General features: G+C 38.0%; 1 protein-coding gene across 3 annotated transcripts in view; it reads left to right on the plus strand.

The window, feature by feature from the left end:
• The first annotated feature begins 3,215 nt into the window (after nucleotides 1–3,215).
• LOC139118318 (glycerol kinase 5-like) overlaps nucleotides 3,216–24,474 on the plus strand; it is a 133,211-nt gene continuing 111,952 nt past the window's right edge. The window contains exons 1-3 of one of the 3 annotated variants that reach the window (XM_070681572.1): nucleotides 3,216–3,473; nucleotides 18,816–18,909; nucleotides 21,098–21,173. In XM_070681572.1, coding sequence (XP_070537673.1) covers nucleotides 3,357–3,473; nucleotides 18,816–18,909; nucleotides 21,098–21,173 — 287 coding nt within the window. In that variant the 5' untranslated portion in view covers nucleotides 3,216–3,356. The remainder of the gene's footprint in view (nucleotides 3,474–18,815; nucleotides 18,910–21,097; nucleotides 21,174–24,474) is intronic. The other 2 variants (XM_070681573.1, XM_070681574.1) reach the window with 2 other exon arrangements.

Below are 24,474 nucleotides of genomic sequence, written 5' to 3' on the forward strand. Positions count from 1 at the left end.
CCAATCAGGGATGGATAATGTTTGGCACTAAACACAGGATCACACGCAAATCCAGTCACTAGAATAGTTGACTCTTTCAAAAATGATTCTGGCTTCTCTCCTCTTTGAGGGAAGATGACTATCATCAAATCTAAGAAAGGGAATACAAAACATTTGGGCAAGTGATGAAGAGAAAAAATACCGAAGTGTCGAAACCCGCGTTAAAAGACGAATCACAAAAATTTAATCTTTACAGGCGACCAAGGCAAATGGCCATCAAGTTCAAATTACAATGAAGGTGCAATTTTGCACAATGTTTAAATATCGGACATTTACTTTCTAGTTTCGAAGTTTAGCAGTTTAAACACTGTCGATTCACCAGTGTCTCGCCATGTATCCCACACAAAATAAATGAAATGATCCTTTTATTCATCATATCGTAATATTAAACAAACTTGGTAGAGCCGATGTGTGGAGTTGCCCTCATTTTCCTTTATATCCGACCCTTATTTCTATATTAGACGATACCATATGTCAGATTGCGGGTAAATATTAGATGTATATCAGGGATTTCACTATAGCTTACAGATCTGGTCCCGCTGTCTTGCCAAGCCCGATTTCCATAGTCCGACTCTAACTTAAATTATACGAGCCTGGACTTGTCTAAAACTGTGGGTAAATATCCTATATTGGCGATTTCACCAACTCACATATAATATATGACCAAACAATTCTAATTTCGATGTCTAGTAGCTAAATGTCCGATGTCATATAAAAGTGCAATGTTGCGGTGTCCTTGAAATCCATTTTACCTCGACATACGCTAAACAATAAATCTTTTATGGCCACAAGGAGATCACGAACCGAAAGCAAATGGGGAGCGTATTAAATAGCGCCACTACTCTCGCGAGAAAAGGTGAGGTAAGGTCTTTCGCCTGGATACAGTACCGATCAGTCTGTTCGGTTTTTATTTGCGAATTTCACGTTTTGCAAATCTCTTGAAAGAATAAATTTCGTATCTCTGAATAATTTTGTCTGGTATTTAGCTTGGGAAAACGTTTGAGTAAACTTACTTTTCATATAGTGAAAGTTACTGGCCCGCGTCTTTAGGAACTGCAGGACATTTTTCAGGAGTTACTGGTCCAGCATGAAAATAGCTGGTCTCGGGCCATCGGGTTAGCGTGAATTTCGCACGCTGGAACCAGTAAATCGGATTTTAAAAGATGTACATAAACTGTTCCATAAGGACCAAAAGTTATAGGAAAGTACAAAATGGAAGCGGTAACATTATTAAAATAATCTGAAGTGTCAGCTAGGATCTGTTTTGGGAAGACCGGCACGATTTACGCACATGCTGAACACCAGTCCTGTCACTTAAAAATTAAGCTCTACTATACCATAGTATATCCCATGATGGATTATAGATTGAAAATACCGGAGAAGGCAGTGGTCAGCTAACAACATTGTAAGGGAAAATCCCCTCATGCCATGTGCATCAAGCACAGACATTCATGTATCTCTGGATTTATCACTAAAGGTTGTGTAACTTTAAAATAAAGTCAGTGATGTGCATGTGCAAAGGTATACATACTTTATTATAACTAAGCGATTAAATGTTAAAGGCAAGTAATTGTCAGCATTTGCTGATTTAATTCAGTATTTTTGTCCACAATATTTTGTGTTTCAATGGACACATCAAGAATTACATCAGATTACATGTTCATTTAAGCGATAACCCCCGCCGCAGGAGGTATACACGAAATTTTGGTACAATGCGCGACATATAGCACGAGCTGATAGGCGAGTCCTATATGGAGCGAATTGTACCAAAATCGAGTGTATACCCGGCGAAGGGGGTTATTGCTATTATATTATACCAACTTGCGTCTTTGTTGTCTTACTTGTAGGGCTTGAACGGTTAGTTGTAGGAGGACTCAAAAGAATCAATGCAGACTAGCTGTGTTAGACCAGAGTTGAGTAACTTTAGTTTGGGCACAGGGGAGGGGGAGGACTATTTTCATCACTCTAAGCCCAAAATGCCGAAAACGAACCTACGTCAGATAGATCGAACGTCGGAAATTCTGCTCCCGAGACCGAGCATTTTTAAAGTTGGGATTACGTACAGATATCGACATTACATTTTATTCGCATGCAACACGAACACTTTATAATACCAGTACTTGTCAAAAAATACCTGCTGCATTCACACAGAAAATGGATCAAGAGTTCAAATCAAAAGAAAAAAGTAACAATATTTTTCGTAAACAATAGTCCTGGCTTTTTTTGGCATACTAAAAATAGATTTATCTCATTCTGTACCGCGGTACGCGTATACGGTATCGATATATATCATCCGTCGCGACATTCAGAGGTGGCACAGTGTAGTTTTGGATCTATTTTTCATGGATAATTTGGACATTAATTTTGTACCAGAAAAAAAGCAGTTTTGAAATAATCCAGACTTGCGATGACTGCAACTGTGATGAACAGTTGTGGAGAGTGTGTTGCCCGATGCAGCGAGAGCTGGACGATTTTAACACAGCGCGGACATTTTTTTAACACAGCGTGGCGATTTTTACACACCGCGGACATTTTTTAACACAGCGCGGCGCTTTTTTTAACACAGCGCGGACATTTTTTTAACACAGCGCGGCGCTTGTCGTTTTCGTCCACCGTAGCCAACAGATAGCTGCGTACACAACATGTATCAATTCAGATTCCATGATAACTCATCTCATGCTCCGCCTCTCCTTAGCATAGACCACACCCAAACTCGAATAGGAAATCAGAAAATGGCAAATTGGAAATTAGGTTGCGGTCACCAATTCCCACTTGCAGTTTTGAAAGGTGAACACAACACTGAACAGGGTTACCTAACATAAATGAAAATAGGCACGTTTCTAAGATAACTGGCATCCATGATGACGTTTACGAATGAAATACTGATTGGCCTCAAAGTACCATCCTCAGAAGGGTTTTTACCAATTTCTCATAATTTCACCATCGTTGAAAACTTTTTCATTTCGAAAAGGACCAAAATGCGCTTCATCAAAGTGAAGAAACGCTTAAAAATTGATTATTAGCCTAATTTCTATTTTCTAATAGAATACCTAAATTAGGACGGGCCGCAAAGTGCTACGGATTCGAATATGACATGCAACTGCATGCAGCTTCACGAACAGCTGCATGCAGCTTCACGAAAAGCTTTCCGCCCTCTACGGACAGATCATTGACCTTTGCACTTCGACTGTCTACTTTGCCCTGTACTGTTTACAGCTCAGATGCATCAGCGTCGAACGAACATGTCCGTGGCAGGTGCGAAGCAGACAGCCTAAGACGCTTGTCTGCAAAATCTAGATCACGATCTCAACGTCGACATGAGTGACAAATCAAAGAGTTCACAGCGCATACTTGCTGTCGATATAGGGACGACAACTTTGCGTTGCCAGATATACGATGAACGTGCAAATGTACTGGGACAAGGAAGTCAGAAGGTTTGTTAATATCATTTTGCTCAGGGCGTTGATTTTGGGGTCCGAGCTGTGTCTCTCTGTATCACAATTTTATGAATATCTGGATGTTGCTTTACGTGGGTTTATATATGTATTTTAGGAAAAAAGGAAACCGTTCAGGAATCAAGGCCAAACAATGCCAAAGGACCTGCAGCAATGCAATACCAATATTAATTTTAAATTTGATAAAGCAGTACATATGGTTTAAATGAACCGGTTTAAATCATAAATTGAACTTTGTCATAAGATAGTTCTATCATTCCATGGTTGAAAGCAGTGCAGGGATACACTGGGGAGCATTTGGTTATTATGGCCGGGATAGGCAAGCAAAATTTACACTACATGACATAGTACGGGACGTAGCAGTGCTCCCAGGCAGGTAGGTCTTCAGGCTCTAGTAGTACCATGCACAGGTAGTGTACTGTGTCTCTGAGGGTTCAATAGGTCACAGTACAGTCCGGAGGGACTGTGAATAGGTTAGTTCTTCATAGTACTTGTGCCGGTGCCAATTTCATTTATTACCATTAACCAGTATCATCAAGTTCATCAGACTAGATCTAGAGACTGGTTTTGATTTGATACTGTCAATGACAATGATTTGCATAGTGAGTCCTGTGATTTGATATCCTCCTCACTCCTATTTACCTGATTTTTCTGCTGTGTGTCACATGTTCTGTAAATGCTTTATATTTTAGCTCATATTTGGTATGTGTATAAATACCAAAAAGAGCTTATATGGTGAGTTGGTTGCATCTGTGTGTCTGTATGTATGTATGTATTAGTATGTATATGTATGTGCGGATGTAATGTCCGTCCCTTGCAAAAGCTCCAAAACTGCCACACCTACCAATCTTAGTATTTGGTGTACAGGTAGTCACCCAGGGATTGAGATGTGACGTTGTTCAAATGAACATGTCAGTGTCAAAAATATGCAAATGAGGTAAGAAAATGGGGAAATCCTGCAAAGTCAGAGGTTATGACCTTAAACATGTTTGTATGCGGTGTACCCACAGTTGCGAGTAGAGTGATACGTATACGTACCGGCCACCGGCCGCGTACTATGCATAGAATAATTGGAAGTTTGGAAACGGAATGGCCATTATACGCACCCCTTGCCGAGTTCGGAGGCCGATTTCCCTCACAATAAGCCTCAATTATATACTAAACCAGCATCGATGGCCTCCAATACATCTTAGAATTCATACCTACAAGCCTCTTTGCGTCAAAAACGACCTTCTGTCCATTTTTGGGTGCGATTTCCGACGGAACCCGTGTTTTTTGACGTGATCGAACACTTTCGTTCTACAGCTGTGGGGGGGGTCAGACCAGCCGCGCTGTGATTGGCTAATTTTTTTCCGATCGACCCCATGATGACCTCTCTTGTTTTGATCACTCGTTTGAGGCATAAATACGGCCCGGTGCGGTGGTTTCAATCGGGTTCGAACTCATATAGGAAATGAAGGCTACTTCACATCTGCTCTACCAAAGTTGTTTTATATTACGATATGGTGAATAGCAGGATCATTGTAGCCATTTTGTTTGGAATAAATGGCGAGACACTGGTGAATCAATAGTGCTATGACCCTGTATAAATATAGTAAAGGGAAAGCAATTCCACACGTACACATCGTCCATATTGGTGGCTTGCGTTTAATGTATAGTAATGTGTAATTTTTGTTTCACTGTCTTGTATATAGAGCCGATTTCAGGATTTTAATTCCAAGCGCGCCGTCCTCCCTGTCACAACGCTTGTCCCACTGCGAAACACGCAGATCCTGTGTAGAAAAAAAACACCAACAAAACACTGCAGACTCACTAGAATACTTGTACAAAACAGACAGCCGAGAGACACCGAACGAAGTTGATACATCAACACAGATGAGCGGCAACTATAACCACACAGTTGGAAGTCTCAAGTAAAAAACAGTTGGTGTAATGTACCTTTACGTCTCGGCACTCGACAGAGCCATAATCACAGTACATTCGTAGTGAGCACCGTACATGATTTAGTGTCTTCCAACGCATCATAATGGGCACATCACAGAGAGTCAAATCTGCCTTCAACTCTATCAGGGCTCCCGCTACCCGATCGCCAATTAGCCAAATGCGAAAGAAAGTTAAAAATGGCTACAAAAATTCCAGTTTGGCGAACATAGTGGCTAATGAATTTTTCCTGCCCAGGTGCCACCTCAACAAAAAACTACAGCTAACAATAAAAAAGTTGTAAGATGTTGAAACAGTTTACTCTCCTTCCTACAAAGTTGCAATGTATTGAAACAGTTTACTCTCCTTTCTACAAAGTTACAAATTCCCTGGTACGTGGAGCAGACATTGTTGCTGTTCCGTCTGCGGTACATAGAGGCTTTGTTTTGCCTCCGTGAGTCCCGTTCGTCTATCTAGAAGTTTTACCTACTTTGCTAGAATCAAAATTTGGCCTGCAACTACTCAGTTTGATAGTAAAAACCGTATTTTAAAAGGGAAATTTCACAAACGGAGCAATAATACAAAGGAAGAGGAGAAAAACTGAGGTTTTCTGAAAGGTCAAGTCTAGGTCATCTCATCATGTGATGTCATGCATGAAGACCCCTTAAGTGTACAATTATGGTTCAACAGAGCCACCTAGGGTGGTCCAATAGGTAAAAGGTAATTTTGGTGTCTTCCAATTTAAATGGCATTCAGCTTGACTGTCAGTTTTAAATTAAATTTATTAAGAGTCATTGGCAATGAATATTGTCAACAGTAATTGCAGTAAGCATATCCATTGTCAAATCATCACATTTGTGAATTGCAATTTTGCATGTAAACATTAAAGCAACAATTTATTAAAATTGTTAATTCGGTCTATTTCAAACTGCTATAACCTATACCAGAAATTATGTGATTCTGAATTATTTTAATATTTTTGCAGATTCGACCAGTTTAATGATGTAGAAGTAAACATAACCAGACATTTCTTTATGATATCAAAATATCAAGTGAAAATATATCTGTGTTACAATGATATCATAATCATTAAAACAATGTAATATACTCTCAAACAGTGAGTAATTTAAATGAACATATATCATTGTGTCTTGTTTTACAAGAGTTGTGTTTGGCAAAACCCTTTGGTCTCAAGAAAAATACTCATACTCAAAATACTATTCAGCCTGCTTGATCACAACTATGACATACAAGTAACACCGGGGCCAATTGTATCTACACTGCCAGTGTGCTACTAAATGCTTTCTCCTGCACCAGTTTTTTATTCTTGTGGCTAAAACATTTTGGTTATGGAAGACTGCATAAATTTGCCGCATGAGAGGCTTGTAGCTTATGACAAGCTATCATACTGTGAACACTAAATAAATGCCGCAATAATGTTCTCTACCTGTTGTAATATACACTTCACTTTGCTACCAGATTTTTAGAATTCAATCGATACCTTATTTTATTTCTGGTGGTAAAAGTTTACCATCTGAAATGAAAAAGTATTTCTATCCTGGAAATGTCATAAAAACACAGATTATTCAATATAAACTGAATAAATATGTCTTTAATGTAAAAACTATCAGGAACATCATACAAAACATCTCGATTTGTAAAATTAGGAACTCCTGAATGCGGAGAAAGCTGTAATTGCCACGCTTAATTGAGATCATAAACTGGCTAAAAGTTGCTCAAAGTGGCTACAAGATTTTTGATTTGGCTAATCAGTTGGCTAATCATTTTGGTGACTTAGGGGGAGCCCTGTCTATGTTTAAAATTTCGCCAAATTTTCTCCCTGCACAGTTTAATATTGATGAAAGAGTTGCAGATTAAATTTCCTTATATGTTGACCTTTCAATTATGACATTTTGGCATCTGAAAATAGCTATGCGATAATTATTCATATGCACAAATAGGTGAAAAACACAGTCAACAGCCAAACGATCGTTAACTTGTCATTTCATAAAAATAAGAGGGAAACTCAAAAAAATAAAACGACAGTTTCATCAGTTGTGTTATCTCAAACACTTGAAGAAATTAAAGCGAAATGAAAAAGTTAGATCAATGTTTTTTGTGTTTTTTTTTTCAGATATATTTTTCATTTTACAACGCGGCAAATAGGCTTGATTTCCCATAGAAAACAATGACGTATAATACACCGAACAGACTGCACACTTCTCGCCGGTGCAAATTCCTCAATTTTGAACGAATAATGATGAAATTGAATGAATAATGATGAATTTCTTCACGAAAATGTTTTATTTGCATTTTTTTTATTCCGATCACTGAAATATACAGACTTTTGCCGTCCATAATTTGGCAATCTTACGGCGTGTACATATGCAGAACAAGGGTCTTAAATTGACGCATTTTAACCAGTATGCGTCTCATAAGTTGTACAGCCCAAATATATGTCATTTTGTTGTAATATAGACCAAATTTGGGCGAATATCAACAATCAAAATTCCAGTAAATTTGAAAAAATAACACAGAACGGAGGCGAACGGGCGCAAAGTGTCCACTGTAATCGAGCGGTGAACGTTATCGATCGACATTGTTTTATTGGAAATTGATACAATGTTGTGTTGCTCACTCGCATGACCTTCCCAGCCAAAAATGGCGCAAAACTTGGCCAATGTGCGCCAAAATGTGCTGAAACATAAACACATCACAAAAAATGTAAAGAGTGTCGACAATTCAATTTAAGTTCAAGAAACCAACGGATACGTTGGTACTATGGTATGTAAGTCAATATATACGGGTTATTGTGGACATATTCATGACGTGACCTGAACACATGAGCCGAAACGCCAGCAGATTTCGATCGATATTCTATCGAAAATAAATTGATACAATGTGTTCGCTGTCGTCACTAGCAACCGGCCAAAAAGTGCTCTGAGGTAAAAATATGCTTCGCAGAATATGAAACACTCGGGCATAGTTTCGCCCCGCAGTGGTTGTAGCTTTTGAGTAAAGATGTAACAGTCTTCTCGAATATGCCTATGATAGCCTAATTTTAATGTCTCCGCTAGGTGACAAGATACCATACGTTGTGAGTTCGAACCAGATTGAAACCACTGGGCCGTGAGCGATCAAAACAAGAGAGGTCATCATGGGGTCGATCGGAAAAAAATTAGCCAATCACAGCGCGGCTGGTCTGACCCCGCCCACAGCTGTAGAACGAAAGTGTTCGATCACGTCAAAAAACACGGGTTCCGTCGGAAATCGCACCCAAAAACTGACAGAAGGTCGTTTTTGACGCAAAGAGGCTTGTAGGTATGAATTCTAAGATGTATTGGAGGCCATCGATGCTGGTTTAGTATATAATTGAGGCTTATTGTGAGGGAAATCGGCCTCCGAACTCGGCGAGGGGTGCGTATAACGTCCATTTCGTTTCCAAACTTCCAATTATTCTATGCATAGTACGCGGCGGCCGGTACGTATCACTCCACTCGCAACTGTGGGTGTACCTTAGTATTTTTTGTGTAGGAGTGCAGGCAGGTGGCGATGACTGAAACAGGCTACTCCACTGACCTTGAGTCATTTCCTGTCATTGTTCATGAACTGATACATATTGGCAGACCTGCTGAAACTATGAAGGACTGTGTTGAAACATTCCTCTGCTAAGCGGTTCCTAAAGTTGACCTCCAGTACCTAAAGACCATATTTACTTTTATCATTCTTGTTCTGGTTTGATTTTGTCATTCTTGTTTTTCTGGTTGTACTGTGCAGAAATCATTGTCATAACATCAACTTAGAATTTTCCTGCACTGAACAGATAGAAAAAACAGTTATTGTTGATCTTTGGTACGTACCAATGCTGATCGAATGTGAGCGACACCGTATCATTGTGGTATTTTTCATCCTTTATTGTCTTTACCGAAAATGTAGCTTTCACCAATGGCTTGCCCAATACGTCAGTCAAAGTCAGGAAGCTGTCGTTTCCATCCTGCATGCAGAATTTATTGAAGGAAAAGCCTTTACAGACTTTCCTTAAGATGCATTTAGAATGCAAGGCAAGGTGATAAAAAGACCTGCAACATTTGATTCAGACCAAATTTAAATAAATTACTGGAGAGAACAATTATGGAGAACACCATTATTTCCCGGACTAGTTTTTTAGCTCATATTTGGTTTTATATATAAATACCAAAAAGAGCTTATATGATGAGTCGGTGGCGTCTGTATGTCTGTATGTGCGGATGTATGTCCGTCACACACAAAGGCTCCCATACCGCCAAAGCTACCGTCTCAGTATTTGGTGTACAGGTAGATGCAGGGGTTGAGATGTGAATTTGTTCAAATGAACACGTCAGTGTCAAAAATGTGCAAATGAGGTAAGAAAAAGGGAAATCCTGCAAGTGTGCAGGAGTGGTTGCAGTAACTGAATCAGCCCACACATCTGAATAGCAGGATTTTGACCTTTGACCTATTTGTATGCAGGGTACCTACTATGTTTGGGAGTGGTAGCAGTAACTGAAACAGCTAATTGGTCATTTCCTGTCATTGTTTATGAACTGTGACGTATTAACAGACCTGCCGTAACCATGGATGTCCATTTTTGTACATCCATGGATGTCTATTTTTGTACATCCATGGTTGAAAGATTCTCTGCTATGCATGTTGCTAAAGTTGACCTTCAGTACCTAAAGTTTCAGACCTTATTTACTTTTACTTTTGTCATTCTTGTTTTTCTGGTTTAAATATTTCTTGTTGTTTTTCTGGTTGCACTGTGCAGAAATTGTCATAACATCAACGTAGAATTTTCCTGCACTGAACAGATAGAAACAACACTTATTGTTGATCTTTGGTATGTACCAATTCTGATCAAATTTGAGCTACACCGTATAATTGCGTTATTTTTTCACTATAAAAAGAAGGCTTTTAGAAAGTGTGCATACATTTAAAAATCAAGTGACCCCCTTCTCTGTGCATTTTAGCTCCACTGTCAGCGACGCGGAGCTTATCAAATAGGTTGATTTTCCGTCGTCGTCCGTCGTCGTCGTCCATCGTCGTCGTCTGTCAACAATTGCCTTCTCCTCTGAAACCGCAAGTCCGATTGCTTTGAAATTTTTTATGCAGTTCACTTGGGGTGACCTCACTTAAGTTTGTTCAAATCGTGGTGAAATTTGCATATTTGTATTTTTGGGGCATTTTTTGGTGTTTTTGGTAAAAAAATCTTCTTCTCAGAAACCGCTGGTCAGATTGCTTTGAAATTTAATATGCAGTTTACTTAGGGTGACCTCACTTAAGTTTGTTCAAATTGTGGTGAAATTTGCATATTTGTATTTTTAAGGCAATTTTTGTCATTTTTGGTAAAAAAATCTTTAAAAATCTTCTCCTTCAAAACTAACAGTCAGATAGCTTTGATATTTGGTACATATGTCCCTAGGGATAATCTATTTCAGATTTGTTCAAATTGTGCAGAAATATGCAAATTTGCATTTTAAAGGCAATTTTTGCCATTTTTGGTCAAAAAATGTATTTCTCAAAAAGTACTCAACTGATAGTTTTGAAATTTGGTATACAGGTTTGTATTGATGAACTAAGTAATATATATCGAATTTCTGATGAAATCTGTAATGTTGTATTTTTGGGGCAATTTTTGCCATTTTTGGTCAAAAAATGTGTATTTCCAAAACTGCTCATCTGATATCTTTGCAATTTGGTATACAGGTTCCTACAGATTATTTAATTGATATTTATTGAAATTATGATGAAATCTGCAATTTTGTATTTTTTGGGCAATTTTTGCCATTTTTGGTCAAAAATTATGTATTTCCAAAACTACTCGTCTGATACCTATGAAATTTGGTATACAGGTTCCTAAAGATCACCTTAATGATATTTATTGAAATTATGATGACAATTGCAATTTTGTAATTTTGGGGCGATTTTTGCAATTTTTGGTCAAAAAATGTATTTCTCAAAAAGTACTGGTCTTATAGCTTTGAAAATTGGTATAAAGGTTTCTACAGATGAGCTAAGTAATATGTATTGAATTTCTGATAAAATCTGTAATTTTTACCTTCTCGTGTCTATTTATAGACAGAGAAGGTATTAGAGTTGAAAACCAGTATGCTGATGTCAACTACTTCCGTCTGTCAATACTTCCGTCTGTCAAGATCCGTTGACGTTATGGGTCATATCATAAACTGGTGGGGGTGTTCATGGTTCAGGTTGAGGTGTAGGAGAACGATTTTGAGCTGTGACAAAAATCAAAAGGGACTTAGTGGCATAGCCACAGTGTTACATGTAAGCCTTTCTCCAAGGTTCTTAGTTGACTACGATCTATTACAGACTACTGAGCTGACGTTAGGGGTACTCACTTTGTGTTTGCTCACCCTGTGTGCGCTAGTGTTTGGTACTGAGTTGTGTGGATATCCCCTCATGGCCTCACGTGATATGGGCCTGTTGCATAATCTGCAGATGATCATATGCCTCTGAGTCTGAAAACGGTCGTTGTGTAAGCCTGTCGGCATTTTCCTTGCATTTTTTCTCATTTAATTTTGCAAAATATCGGCGAGTACCTCAATATTTCAAGATAACTCTTTCTTCCCAATCGTTTCCTGGAGTTTCAGAGTCATATGAACGAAAATGAGTGAAAGTTTTAGACAGGAAAATCGGACGTCGGCCATGTTCAATGTTTACAGTACAATCAGAAGTTTATGTGGAGGAAATAACTAACAAACACTATTCATGATGCCCTCTAGAGGCAGACCTTCCTATATGAAGTACAACATTTGATGCTTTTGGAAAGCTTGACCACACCACAGTCCCTCTATCCACCGGTCTGGCAACGTGGATGGTTTCTTTGTGACACTCCGTGATATGAACAAACACACAATTCACACCTTAAACAAAGGACACTGACAATGTTCAACTGGCCGTTATATCGATGTCGCTACCCCAATATCCTATGACAGCCGCAATATGATTGTTCAAAACATGACGTTTGTGGGTTGTTGTTTTCAGAATATCACAAAACATTACAACTTGTTCCCTTTATAAACACTAAACAATTTATTTTTTCATTAAATGGGTAACGTTGCCCCTCTAGATAAAGCTTGAAAGGGACCACACATTATGGTTGCATTATGATCACGATCGAAAAACAAAATGGCCACGCACTGTTCGCAAGTGTCATGGACTATTGCCCGAAATCAAGAAGACAGGCAAAATCAGCTGAATATTAACATCGACAGCTGAGTAGTTCATTACCAAACTTGTTATTGTGTTGACATGATAGCATTTTGTAAAAGGTATTTACTGTGCCTGAGCGCGAGCGTACGTATCGAGAGTTCGCCATATTGACGCTACATGGGAAAATATGCGAATAAAATCTACGTGCATTTCTCAGCAGTTGTCGTTCCTATTCTGCTCCGTTAACAGACATAATTTCACAGAATATTACACAGAAAACATATTTAGATCATATTTGGAGGCACTGACTATAGCATTGCAAGAGAAAGGGACGACAAATTTTCCGGTGTGTTTCCAGCCGTGCCTGAGCGAGCGTACGTATCGAGAGTTCGCCATATTGACACTGCATGGGAAAATGTGCGACCACACAACTAAAATCTACATGCATTTCTGCAGTTGTCTTACCTATTCTGTTCAGTTAACAGACATGATTTCACAGAATATTACACAGAAAACATATTTAGATCATATTTGGAGACAATGACTACTAGCATTGCAAGAGAAAGGAACCACAAATTTTCCGGTGTGATTCCAGCCGTTGCTTGTGCTACGTACGTCAACACACTCGCAGCGGTCAACCCCAGAAATTATCGCACACTATCATCATTTACGATGGGATAAGGATCACTAAAAACACACACCGGTTTCAGGATATGATAATTTCTGTCTTCGTGTCGTAGATAGACGCAGAGAACACTTAATAGAGCCAAAAACAGCAAAAATTCGAGAAAAGCGTACACACGATCGGGGACTGTGGCATGCAGGACAAACCCAAGCTACGCATTATCACGTGACTGGGCCTCGTATCGCGGTTTGGCTGTGCGGTCTAGGTGATTGACACCTTTTACAATAGGCGTTTCCAGACCGGTGGATAGAGGGACTGTGACCACACAAAGGAGCATTTTAACTTTTAGAAAATGACAAATTGAATAAGAGGCTATTCTGAAAATGTCAAATACTGAGGAAAAATGCGCAAATATTCAAAATAAACAGGTTAACTGACTGGTCAGCTATAAAAAACAATGAAAATGTTTATGATCAAAAGTTTTTGAGATGCGCACATTTTAACAAATACAGAAATTATTAACATTATAAATATAAGACCAAACTATTTTTTCAGGGATGGGACAGGTTGGAAATGAGGGGTGAGAGACAAAGGCACTCCTATTGCTGCATGTGGATGCAGCCACACCATTTCATTTACAGCATACTTATTCACTGTGTTGTGTTCAAGTTCCATATTGTACTGACTGTCATACAAGGATAACATAAGCAAATCAAATCAAATTAGAAAAGGATCAATGCAGTTGTGTGGATTTTGCTGAACACGGCTGATTTTAATATTTCGCCCTACATATTTGGTATCCAGCAAAGGCATATTTTGATGTAAAGTCAAAATTAACACTACATTGCTGACAATATATGTTACCGTTTCTGCATGAACTTTTCTTTTTTAAATTATAGAAAGTACTTCGAACAGATTAACAATTATCGTGATGTCAACCCATGATTTTACATCACAAAGACTGTAATTCTGCTAATTTTTTTTATTTTTCAGTCATTTTATAAATTTTGCACTGCACAAGATGATTGAACAAATTGCAATGTTTGAATTTGTAAACTCAAAGAATAAAAATCCTTTGGTCACAGATTAAATTATTTTTTGAAAAGAAATTTACTCTTAAACACTTTTAGCATATATTCTTTACACGGTCATGTATTTCAAGGAAAATATGCCTATTAAAAACAGTAATTTCTTCACTTTCAATTTCTTTTGAATACTATGACAATTATCAGCCATGAGGTTTTACAATCACAAGACCAGATAAGCGTTTTTCATCATTTCCACAGGACTCTTTGGAATATCCCTTAAAAACAGTTAAAAGTGACTTAAAATGATCACTTGGTATACATTTAATTTACAGATGCCAGGTTGTGTATTTCACATGCACTCAGGTCAGTAGGGAAGTGCGTCATTACTATTTTGGACTGTTAATTCTTATTTCTGAATTATTTAACTTTTTTCCACACTGGACTATCTTTAGGCAGTTTATACTGTAGCTTAGAATTTTTTTGATTGATGTATTTAATCATCTTTTGGGTTCTTTGGGTCCATATCTCACCTCATGCCCCTACATCATCAACTATTTACCAATAACTCCATGCCAACAACCAATTACCTGACCTGGCCACACATTAGAGAAGGTACAGCGTCATTGACGGTATTTTGTATTTTTGGGGCAATTTTTGCCATTTTTGGTCAAAAAATGTGTATTTCCAAAACTACTCATCTGATAGCTTTGAAATTTGGTATACAGGTTTCTATAGATGAACTAAATTTGATCTTTTGAAATTATGGTGAAATCTGCGATTTGTATTTTAGGGGCAATTGTTGCCATTTTCGGTCAGAAAATTTTATTCTCAAAAAACTACTCATCAGATAGCTTTGGTTGACATGTTCTTAGGGATGATCCGATGTGATATATTCAAAGTATGATGAAATCTTCAATTGTGTATTTTTGCAACTATTTTAGCCACTTTTTTCTGGCTACTGCATTGAGCTATCAAAGATTTCCACCTTCTTCATCAACATTTGTCAAAAATGGTTATTCTCTACATAAACACAGCGGAGCTATATCGGCCGATATGTCGCTTGTTTTGAAAACAAAAAACATGCACATTTCCAGTTTCAGATCTGCCTGAAATATAAGTGTCCATCCAAGAATCAAAGCAGCTACTAGTATATCTTTTATCACCATAATTCTCACTGTAATGTGATGTGTTGTGGTCAATCCACCCTTAGCCATAATAAAACAATTGTCATTCTTTATGCCTGACTAACGAAATTCTTTGGTTTTTTATGTCCAATCAAAGTTTTAAAAGGTAAGTGGCTGAGCTGTCCACACACAAACAAAGACAACTTACATGCAAGATTGTTAGTTCCCACGGACACCGTCCGGGGGGACTTATAGGTTTGGTCATGTCCGTGCGTGCGTGCATGCGTGCGTGCGTGTGTGCGTCCGTCTGTCCGTTCACGCAGATATCTCAGAGATGCAAGAAGCGATTTCATTCAAACTTGGTACAAGGATTACTTCATTTATCATACAGATGCACGTCGATTTATTTTGTGATACGATCCAATATGGCCGCCAGGCGGCCATTTTATTGCGATTTTTTCATGTACAGAGCCATAACTCAGACATGTTTCAACCGATTGTATTCAAAGTTGGTACAAGGACATTGACCAATGTCGTAGATATGCACGTCAATTTGTTTTGTGATACAATCCAATATGGCCACCAGGCGGCCATTTTATTACGATTTTTTCATGTACAGAGCCATAACTCAGACATGTTTCAACCGATTTTATTCAAAGTTGGTACAAGGACATTGACCAATGTCATAGATATGCACGTCAATTTGTTTTGTGATACGATCCAATATGGCCACCAGGCGGCCATTTTATATATTTTTTCATGTACAGAGCCATAACTCAGACATGTTTCAACTGATTTTATTCAAAGTTGGTACAAGGACATTGACCAATGTCATAGATATGCACATCAATTTGTTTTGTGATACGATCCAATATGGCCACCAGGTGGCCATTTTATTATGATTTTTTCATGTACAGAGCCATAACTCAGACATGTTTCAACCGATTTTATTCAACGTTGGTACAAGGACATTGACCAATGTCATAGATATGCACGTCAATTTGTTTTGTGATACAATCCAATATAGCCGCCAGGCGGCCATTTTGTTACGATTTTTTCATGTACAGAGCCATAACTCAGACATGTTTTAACAGATTTTATTCAAAGTTGGTACAAGGACATTGACCAGTGTCATAGATATGCATGTCAATTTGTTTTGTGATACGATCCAATATGGCTGCTGTGTGGCCATTTTCTTACGATTTTTTCATATACAGAGGCATAACTCAGGCATTTCTCAACCGATTTTATTCAAAGTTGGTACAAGGACATTGACCTATGTCATACATATGTACGTTGATTTGTTATGTGATACGATCCAATATGGCTGCTAGGCAGCCATTTTATTATGATGTTTTCATGTACAGAGCCATAACTCAGACAAGTTTCAACCGATTTTATTCAAAGTTGGTACAAGGAGATTGACTAATGTCATACATATGCATGTAAATTTGTTATGTGATACGATCCAATGTGGCTGCTTTGCGGCCATTTTGTTACGATTTTTTCATGTACAGAGCCATAATACTCTCAGGCATATCTCAACCGATTTTATTCAAAGTTGGTACAAGGACATTAACCTATGTCATACATATGTATGTCAATTTGTTTCATGATATGATCCAATATGGCTGCATGGCAGCCATTTTGTTACAATTTTTTCGTGTCCTTAGCCAAAACTTGGGCATGTCTCAACTAATTTTATTCACTGATTTTATTCATTGTACAAGGACATTGACCTATGTCATACATATGCACATTGATTTGTTTTATGATACAATCCAATATGGCCGCCGTGTGGCCATTTTTTTTCCGATTTTTTCATGTCCGGAACAATAACTCAGACATGTATCAAGCAAATTTATTAAAAGTTGGTACAAGGACATTGACTTATTTATACATATGTATGTCGATTGGTTTCACGAGATGGTCCAATATGGCCACATGGTAGCAATTTTGTTATGGTTATTTCATGTCGAGAGCCATAACTCTGGCAAGTCTCAACTGATCTTATTCAAAAAGTTGGTACATGTACATTGACTTACGTCATATATATACATGTTGATTTTTTAAACAGTAAGATCAAATATCGCTGCATGGCGGTGATTTAATTACAATTTTCAAATATACAGAGCCATAACTCAGACATATTTCCACCAGTATCATTCAAAGTTGGTACAAGGACATTGACCTATTTCATACATATGCTCGTCAATTTGTTTCACGTCATGTAGCAGTAACATGTCAATTATTGAAGTCTCGTAAGTAGGCTGATATGTCAAGAAATACGTACTGCATCAAATTCATGAAACTTTATACAGATGTTAACTGATGTTAAGCTCACATTGCTTTAACATTGAAAAAGACATTTATCAGTGTCATTTTAATTAATTTGTAATTGCATAAGTAATGAACTTTCCTAAATTAGGGTGATATAGCCACAAATTAATACAACGTCAAATGTGATGAAACTTGATACAGATGTTGATCTCATAGTGTTGTAAATACTGCATCAAACTTTATGAAATATGGTACCAGTGATAATCTGTCAAGTGTTAGAATTGTATGCAAAAATGTTTTGCAACATCCTGTTGATTAATTCCTAGTTGACTCATTTTCTGAACTTCAGGATGGTGGCCTACATTGGTTTTGTTTTCATCACCATGGAACTCATTCTTGGCCATTGAGTGCCATCTGTATCAAAGTATTTTTATCACAGACGTAATTAATGAAGAGGACTCTATCCTCTCTGAGGACATGTAATCAAAGTACCCATTAACAAGTGGGGACTGTGTCATCAACGATGACTTGTTCAATGTAATATAAGTGTCCATCCAAGAATCAAAGCTTTGTTATCACCTTAATTCTCACTGCAATGTGATGTGTAATGTTCTGCATGTATGCAGGCATTTTTAATTACATTTCAGAGAATTTGCAGGCAAAGATACACAGTGGCTTCTTCCCCTGAAAACCTCTAAAAACCTATGCCAACATGCCCAGGCTGAACAAAGAATTCCATTTCTTCAGCCTTATTTTGTTACTACCAAGACATTCACAATGGAGAGTGTACATGTGGAACTCAAGTGTCTTTGTGTAGTTCAGGTCATTAATATTGTTGTTGTTGCAAAAAAATTTACAAGAACACTACAACTTTGCATGTCTACCATTGATTCTATTAATCAGTATTAGTACCATGACTCTCCTCCATCTCAGATGCTGTCAGGGACCATACTCACACATGAATTGTTCTTGTAAAGTAGCAATAATAATAACAACGTTGAAAAACAACAACAATGAAAGCCCTTCAATTTGATTTGCAATCAACAGTGCAGAATACTAGAGTTCACTGTAGTTTGAGATGAAAATGCCCCGATTAATGATGCGGAATACAGGTTCTATATGTAGAAATGAACTTTAATACTTGTCTTTGCTGCAGCTTAAAGTGCTACAAGTTCAACCAGGACATAAGGAGATTGATCCTGAGAGTTTATGGCAGCAGTTTACAGAGGTTGTAGCCAGTGCAATAAAAGGTCAGTCTGAAAAGTCAAATCATGTAATTATCAGTGTGCGAAGTGCACCAATGCTTCTTCGGATCATTGTTGGATGAGAGCTTATATCTGCTGTGGTATATGCACCAATGCAAAAATAGGGATAGGATAGGAATAAGGGTGAGGAATGGAAATCACCGGATGGACCATTAAATACCTGGAATGGACAGAAAAAATCCTGTAGTTGACAACTAAATCCCACCATGTACACCATAGTTGACCACTAAAATGGTGTCAAGTGGCCATTTGAGGGTGTTTTAATCCAAGATGGTGACATCTGCCATTGACAGAAATTCCATGCTTGGTAGTACTTTATCACCGAAAAACTGCTTTTGAATTGAAATTCTGTGCCTCAATTATTATTCAAAAATGGCCTTGTCAAGTTTCCTTCACAAATTCTGTTTTGCTGTAAAGGAAAAAAAAAATCTTGTGTAGAAAACAGCTGGGGTCTCTAGCTTTGCTATATACCTTATTAGTATGTGTAATAAGTTGCATCAAGATCATATCCAAGTGCGCCACCTAGGTTTCGACATTTCCAAACTTACAACTTGGTGAAAACACAGCCACTGGAAAGGTGACATTGGCTGTTATCTTAACATGAATTCAATTTTCTTGAAGAAACCAGCTGTCACAGTGATCCTCACAGTAGTTTCCATTCCAAATGCCAATTTCTATGTCAGTATGTGACAATTTGGTCAACAACTTGCCTTTCCCTTGTCTTATTATTGCATTGGTTATGATCAAGAAAGTTTGTATGTTCTAGTTAATCAAGCATTTCATAATATATGTATTATATAGATAGTTGATGGCATTCGTTGATAGCTATAGCTTTGTTTTCATCCAGTCATCTATCTATGTGCTGCCAGACCCAGCTGGAGAAATTGTTGTTCTGATGTGTTGTCTGCAAATCACCTTCTGCCTACTGAGTTAACGTTTTTGTCAAAACAACTTTGTAAAGCATCTTCTTAAACATTATTTAAATTAATATGTAAAACTGGGCAAAGGAGTATTTTATGAGCTCTTTTAATGTTCAGTGAAGCTATCTATCTTTCACTCTATTTGCGGTGTGAACATAAATGATAACAGCTTAATTCATAATTCTTGTACTTTGGTTTGAAGAAGGGACTAATATAATCTCACACCCCCCAAGGACCTGGGATCATATTTCTCACATGAGTTGGGGATATTTTGTCTCACACTCAAAAAATTACTTTTTATAGCTGTATACAGCTGTTGAACTTTTTTGTAGGCAGATTGTTTTGAAGTGACTTTGATTTTGATATATCAGAGGCTTGAGTTGTTTTTAGCTGTGCTGGATTACCATACTCACTACATGTGTCTGAGAAACTAACTAATGTAATAATGCAACAGGAGTTATTTCCAAATCTATTTGTGATACAGCATTTTATTGTAGTTTTTCCTTACTAAGTTCAGTGATTCATTGTATTTCACAAAGACTGAATCATCAAACTGACTAAAATTACATAGGTTTGGAATGTTTATACATGTAGTGTCTGTGCATTAGGACCCAAGCACGAAAAATTAAGTCTTTAATCTCCATCGACACCACAATGAGCCTTTCAGTGGACTGACAGAATATGTCAATTTGATAGATTCTGTTCAGGTAACTCCAAATTATCCTTAAGTTTGTAATAATCATTAGATCACAGAGGAGATTTTCTAATTATTCGATAAAATTCTTCCATAACCTATCAGTTGCATGGCTTTGAAATGTTGTTGAACTTCATTAGTTAACTTGAGTCAGAATTTTGAAATCATTTTATGAAATCAGTTTCGTTGCACACATAGGATATTTCTTTTTCAGTCAAAATCTTTCCATAAAACAGTTTATCTGGTTGCCTTTAATCCTTGAATCAAGCAGCTAGGGATTTTCTCATTCACATACATGTACATGTAAATTGTAGGAGATTTAAGTAGGTTAGATTGAACTTTGTAAAAACAAGCCCAGTAACCAAGATTTCAGTTTTATTGCCAACAGCCACATACTATCATACACGATTGCCAATGCCAATATACCCTTTATGTTATTTTTTATATTTCATCCCTTTGTTCTTCCTTCAGCTGCATGGCAATGGCAGCAATGCTGCCATAAGTAAATATGCAAGTTACAAACATCCTTGACGCTACTTTTCTGTAATTCCTCCAATAGAATCAGAGACTGCAGGGTTTGGAATAGATGTAATGGGCATATCAACACACAGAGGTTCTTTCACTCTTTGGGAAAAGTAAGTCCTAAAATTTTACATGTGATTGTTGGCAGGCTGTTTGTACATGAATAAGTAGCTGTACATGCTTGTAGGATCACTAGGATCAGTCATCATCTGACATGAGAAGTTGACACTTTATGATTTTTGCCACTGATAACACAGAGCACTGCAATGTTTGCTACCATTCTGTGCCTTCTAAACCATGCATGATTCAACCTTACATCCTGTTTGAACTACTGAAAGAAAGTAAAGAAGGAGGTAAATTCAATATACATGTAGCTTTTCCTAATGTAATCTTTAACATCAGGAGTCACAATGCTTAAGTTGGTAGGGTAGTGGATTCAGCATCAAAGGATATTGAGTTTTAGACTTTGTGTGGAGAGAGAAGCAGAATTACTATCAGAGGATGATGACCTCCACACTCACTGTGTTGTGTTGTGGTTCAGCAAGGCACTTTTCTCATCATTGCTCATATTGGAAGTGGGTAATGGGCATCTCATCAGATAGTTTTCAAATTTCATTTTTTATTTGTAAGGATATTTGTATTTTAGAAATGTTAAGATGGTGAAATTTGCATGTGTAAATTTTGAGGGCAAATGATCATTTTTGGTGAAATTTGTTTACTCTGAAAGTATTCATCAATTCATAAATTGTTCAAAATGTGGAGTCCTAGGATTGACTTATCCCTTATCAATCCGTGACAAAACGCGGCCAATCTGTTTATCGCAAAGAAATTTTAATAAAGGAATTCGAAAACAGATTTTTTGTTGATTTTCATGCTAGGCTAAATTCTGTCGCATATTGAAATATACCCTATTTCCTTTTTTCTATTTTCAATATCAATTTATCATTTCGAAATAAGCATTATGGTGCTACTGCGTGGCAGAAAGCGGCTAATCGCCCTGTCCAGTTTATTATCAGGCTAGCGTAAATTGAAAATAGGAAATGCAGGCTATTTCCTATTTTCAATTAGGTGCAGACATGCGCAATGACATGTAGTGCCGCCAACCCAGACAGCTAAGGGAGTCCAGCGTAATTAAATAATGATTTCATTGTAACAAAAAAGTATCACAATTATCCCACGAATTGAAAAGATTTTGATGTCAAGATACATCGACCCTTGTGGTACCATCTTCGCTTGCCAAGGCCTGCTGTTCGGGCAGCTGGATGCTTCCCGAAATCAGGTTAGTGGAAGACTCCTGTCTGGCTAACGAGCCATGCAAGCGGACAATGTTGTGGTACGTGTAGCGCAGGCGTAATTACCTCGAAACGAGAGAAGGCAGATCAAAAATGTCATCCAACTATTCTACCTTGAATGACTAGGGCGCGTGATGTTTACCCCTCAATGGCCCGCCAAACTAAATTTAGTAGAGGCATTGCATGCACGAAAAGTAATAATACTGCTATATAATAAAAATGGACCCTAAATCGGACACTCTTGAAACGAAACAACGTTTTTTATATTTGTGTTTCTCATCTCCCGACCGACCGACCGTAAATTTCAGCTTGACATGAAAATAAAAAAAACTTTTTTATTTGCGCCGCCTCTGAGGCGATCATCCTAGCAACAGCATCACCATCATCACTTGTGAGATTGCGGCGACTCAGACTGAAAGGACAGAGAGCACAGAGCACTGAACTGAAAGACAAGAAATTGAAGTGACTGAATGGACAGAATATTAATTGAACCGAAATAAATACACGTTTTTTGTACTTAACAATTGTAGAGACTGAATGGACAGAACATTGAACTGAAACAAATACAGGGGGTTTTTTTGGTACTTGTTATTTTCATTGCGACCACCCGCCCTGCCTGAGTATTGTTCTGGAGATGAGAAACGAAAAAAAATTAAAGGGTCTCCTTGAGTTTGTTGAGACTGTCGACAGTCGTTTGCGCCATTTCGTCGCTGCAGTTGCGCTGGATTCGGCTGAGTCAAAGGGTCGATGTCTGGGTGCAAGTCTTCGGCATTTGCTGGCATTCCCCCGGTGGCGACACTCTCAGAGAGCATGGGCATCCATGCTCATTCCACAAAATTTTAAGATATCCCTAATCTGGGATTTTTCGATAAAAACGACCCCCTTATTTTGAGAAATATTGGAGAGAATACGACCAAAAATACCCCCTTACTTACAAAATCCAGGAGAGGGAGATGTAATGCTGAAGTAAGGTCAATGCTGAATTATTGTTTTCACATATACCGTACTAACACATCAGAGTCTGAAAGAAACTGTCAACTTTGGAACAGGAATGTCAAACTCATAAAATTCATTAGATTTCGAATTATGGTTTAAACCAGATCAAAACGTAGGAAACGCACAATGAAACTTTTGGTGAAGTTTGAGTGTCTGATAGGTATTTCCTGGAATATTTCAAACCTTTCTTAAGCCAGGTTTTTGGTAAAGTACGCCTTTTTTCTCAATTTCACAGACCCGTGATAGGGAATAAAAAACACTCCGCTCCCCGTGATTTTAGGACCATGCATGGATATCATTTTCCCCCGACAGTGACACCACCGGGGACATTCCTGACTCGCGCCTTCGGCGCTACGCTTGCGGCCCCAGTTCCGGGCCCCTCCCCAACCCCGTATGTGCGAGAGACAATATCAATAATAGAAAAGAAAAGGCACAAGCGACTGTCGATTGTCTAAGTTTTGTTTTCCCTGTCCCAACCAGGCCCTGACAACAGGTGGGCGCTTTGACAAATTATACAAAGAAGAAAACATCTCTCCCAGGCATTTGTTTGGTTTGATAGATTTATTGACTCGTACATACGGGATGCTCTTTCATAAACCCGGAACGCGGTCTTGGCACTCACAGGAAAAGCTTGGTATCTGGGCTATGCTTGTTACGCAAAATTTCAAAACACTCCTTACTTTGATCTGGGGTTTTCAAGAAAAGAGACACCCTTATAAAGTGCGAAATATAGAAGAAATATGAACCAGAAAAAAGTACCTATTTAATCAAGAGACAGTGAAATAATTGCAGATACAGTTACAACCATGTCAATGACCAATGACATTGTCTTGACACATCAGTGTAATCTTTGTTATTGTCTGACAGCTGGCGACCACTACTACAGTCTGGGGCAACATATGACAACTTTTGGGGAAAGAGTTAATGATGATGCCCTTATTAAAATAGTGACCTCAGGGCTGAAATGGTTGTACGTGTAAGAACATTGTTTATCAGATTTCAAAGTGTTATTCTAATCCTTTCATGGATAAACCTTTGCAAAAAGTACGTGTTTTCACGGGCCTAGATGATGAACAAAAAACTCCCGCTTTTCCATGATTTTGAGAACACGCTTGGGTATCCAAAT

This window comes from Ptychodera flava, chromosome 19 (genome assembly GCF_041260155.1).
Source record: "Ptychodera flava strain L36383 chromosome 19, AS_Pfla_20210202, whole genome shotgun sequence".
In the NCBI taxonomy this organism is placed as follows: domain Eukaryota; kingdom Metazoa; phylum Hemichordata; class Enteropneusta; family Ptychoderidae; genus Ptychodera; species Ptychodera flava.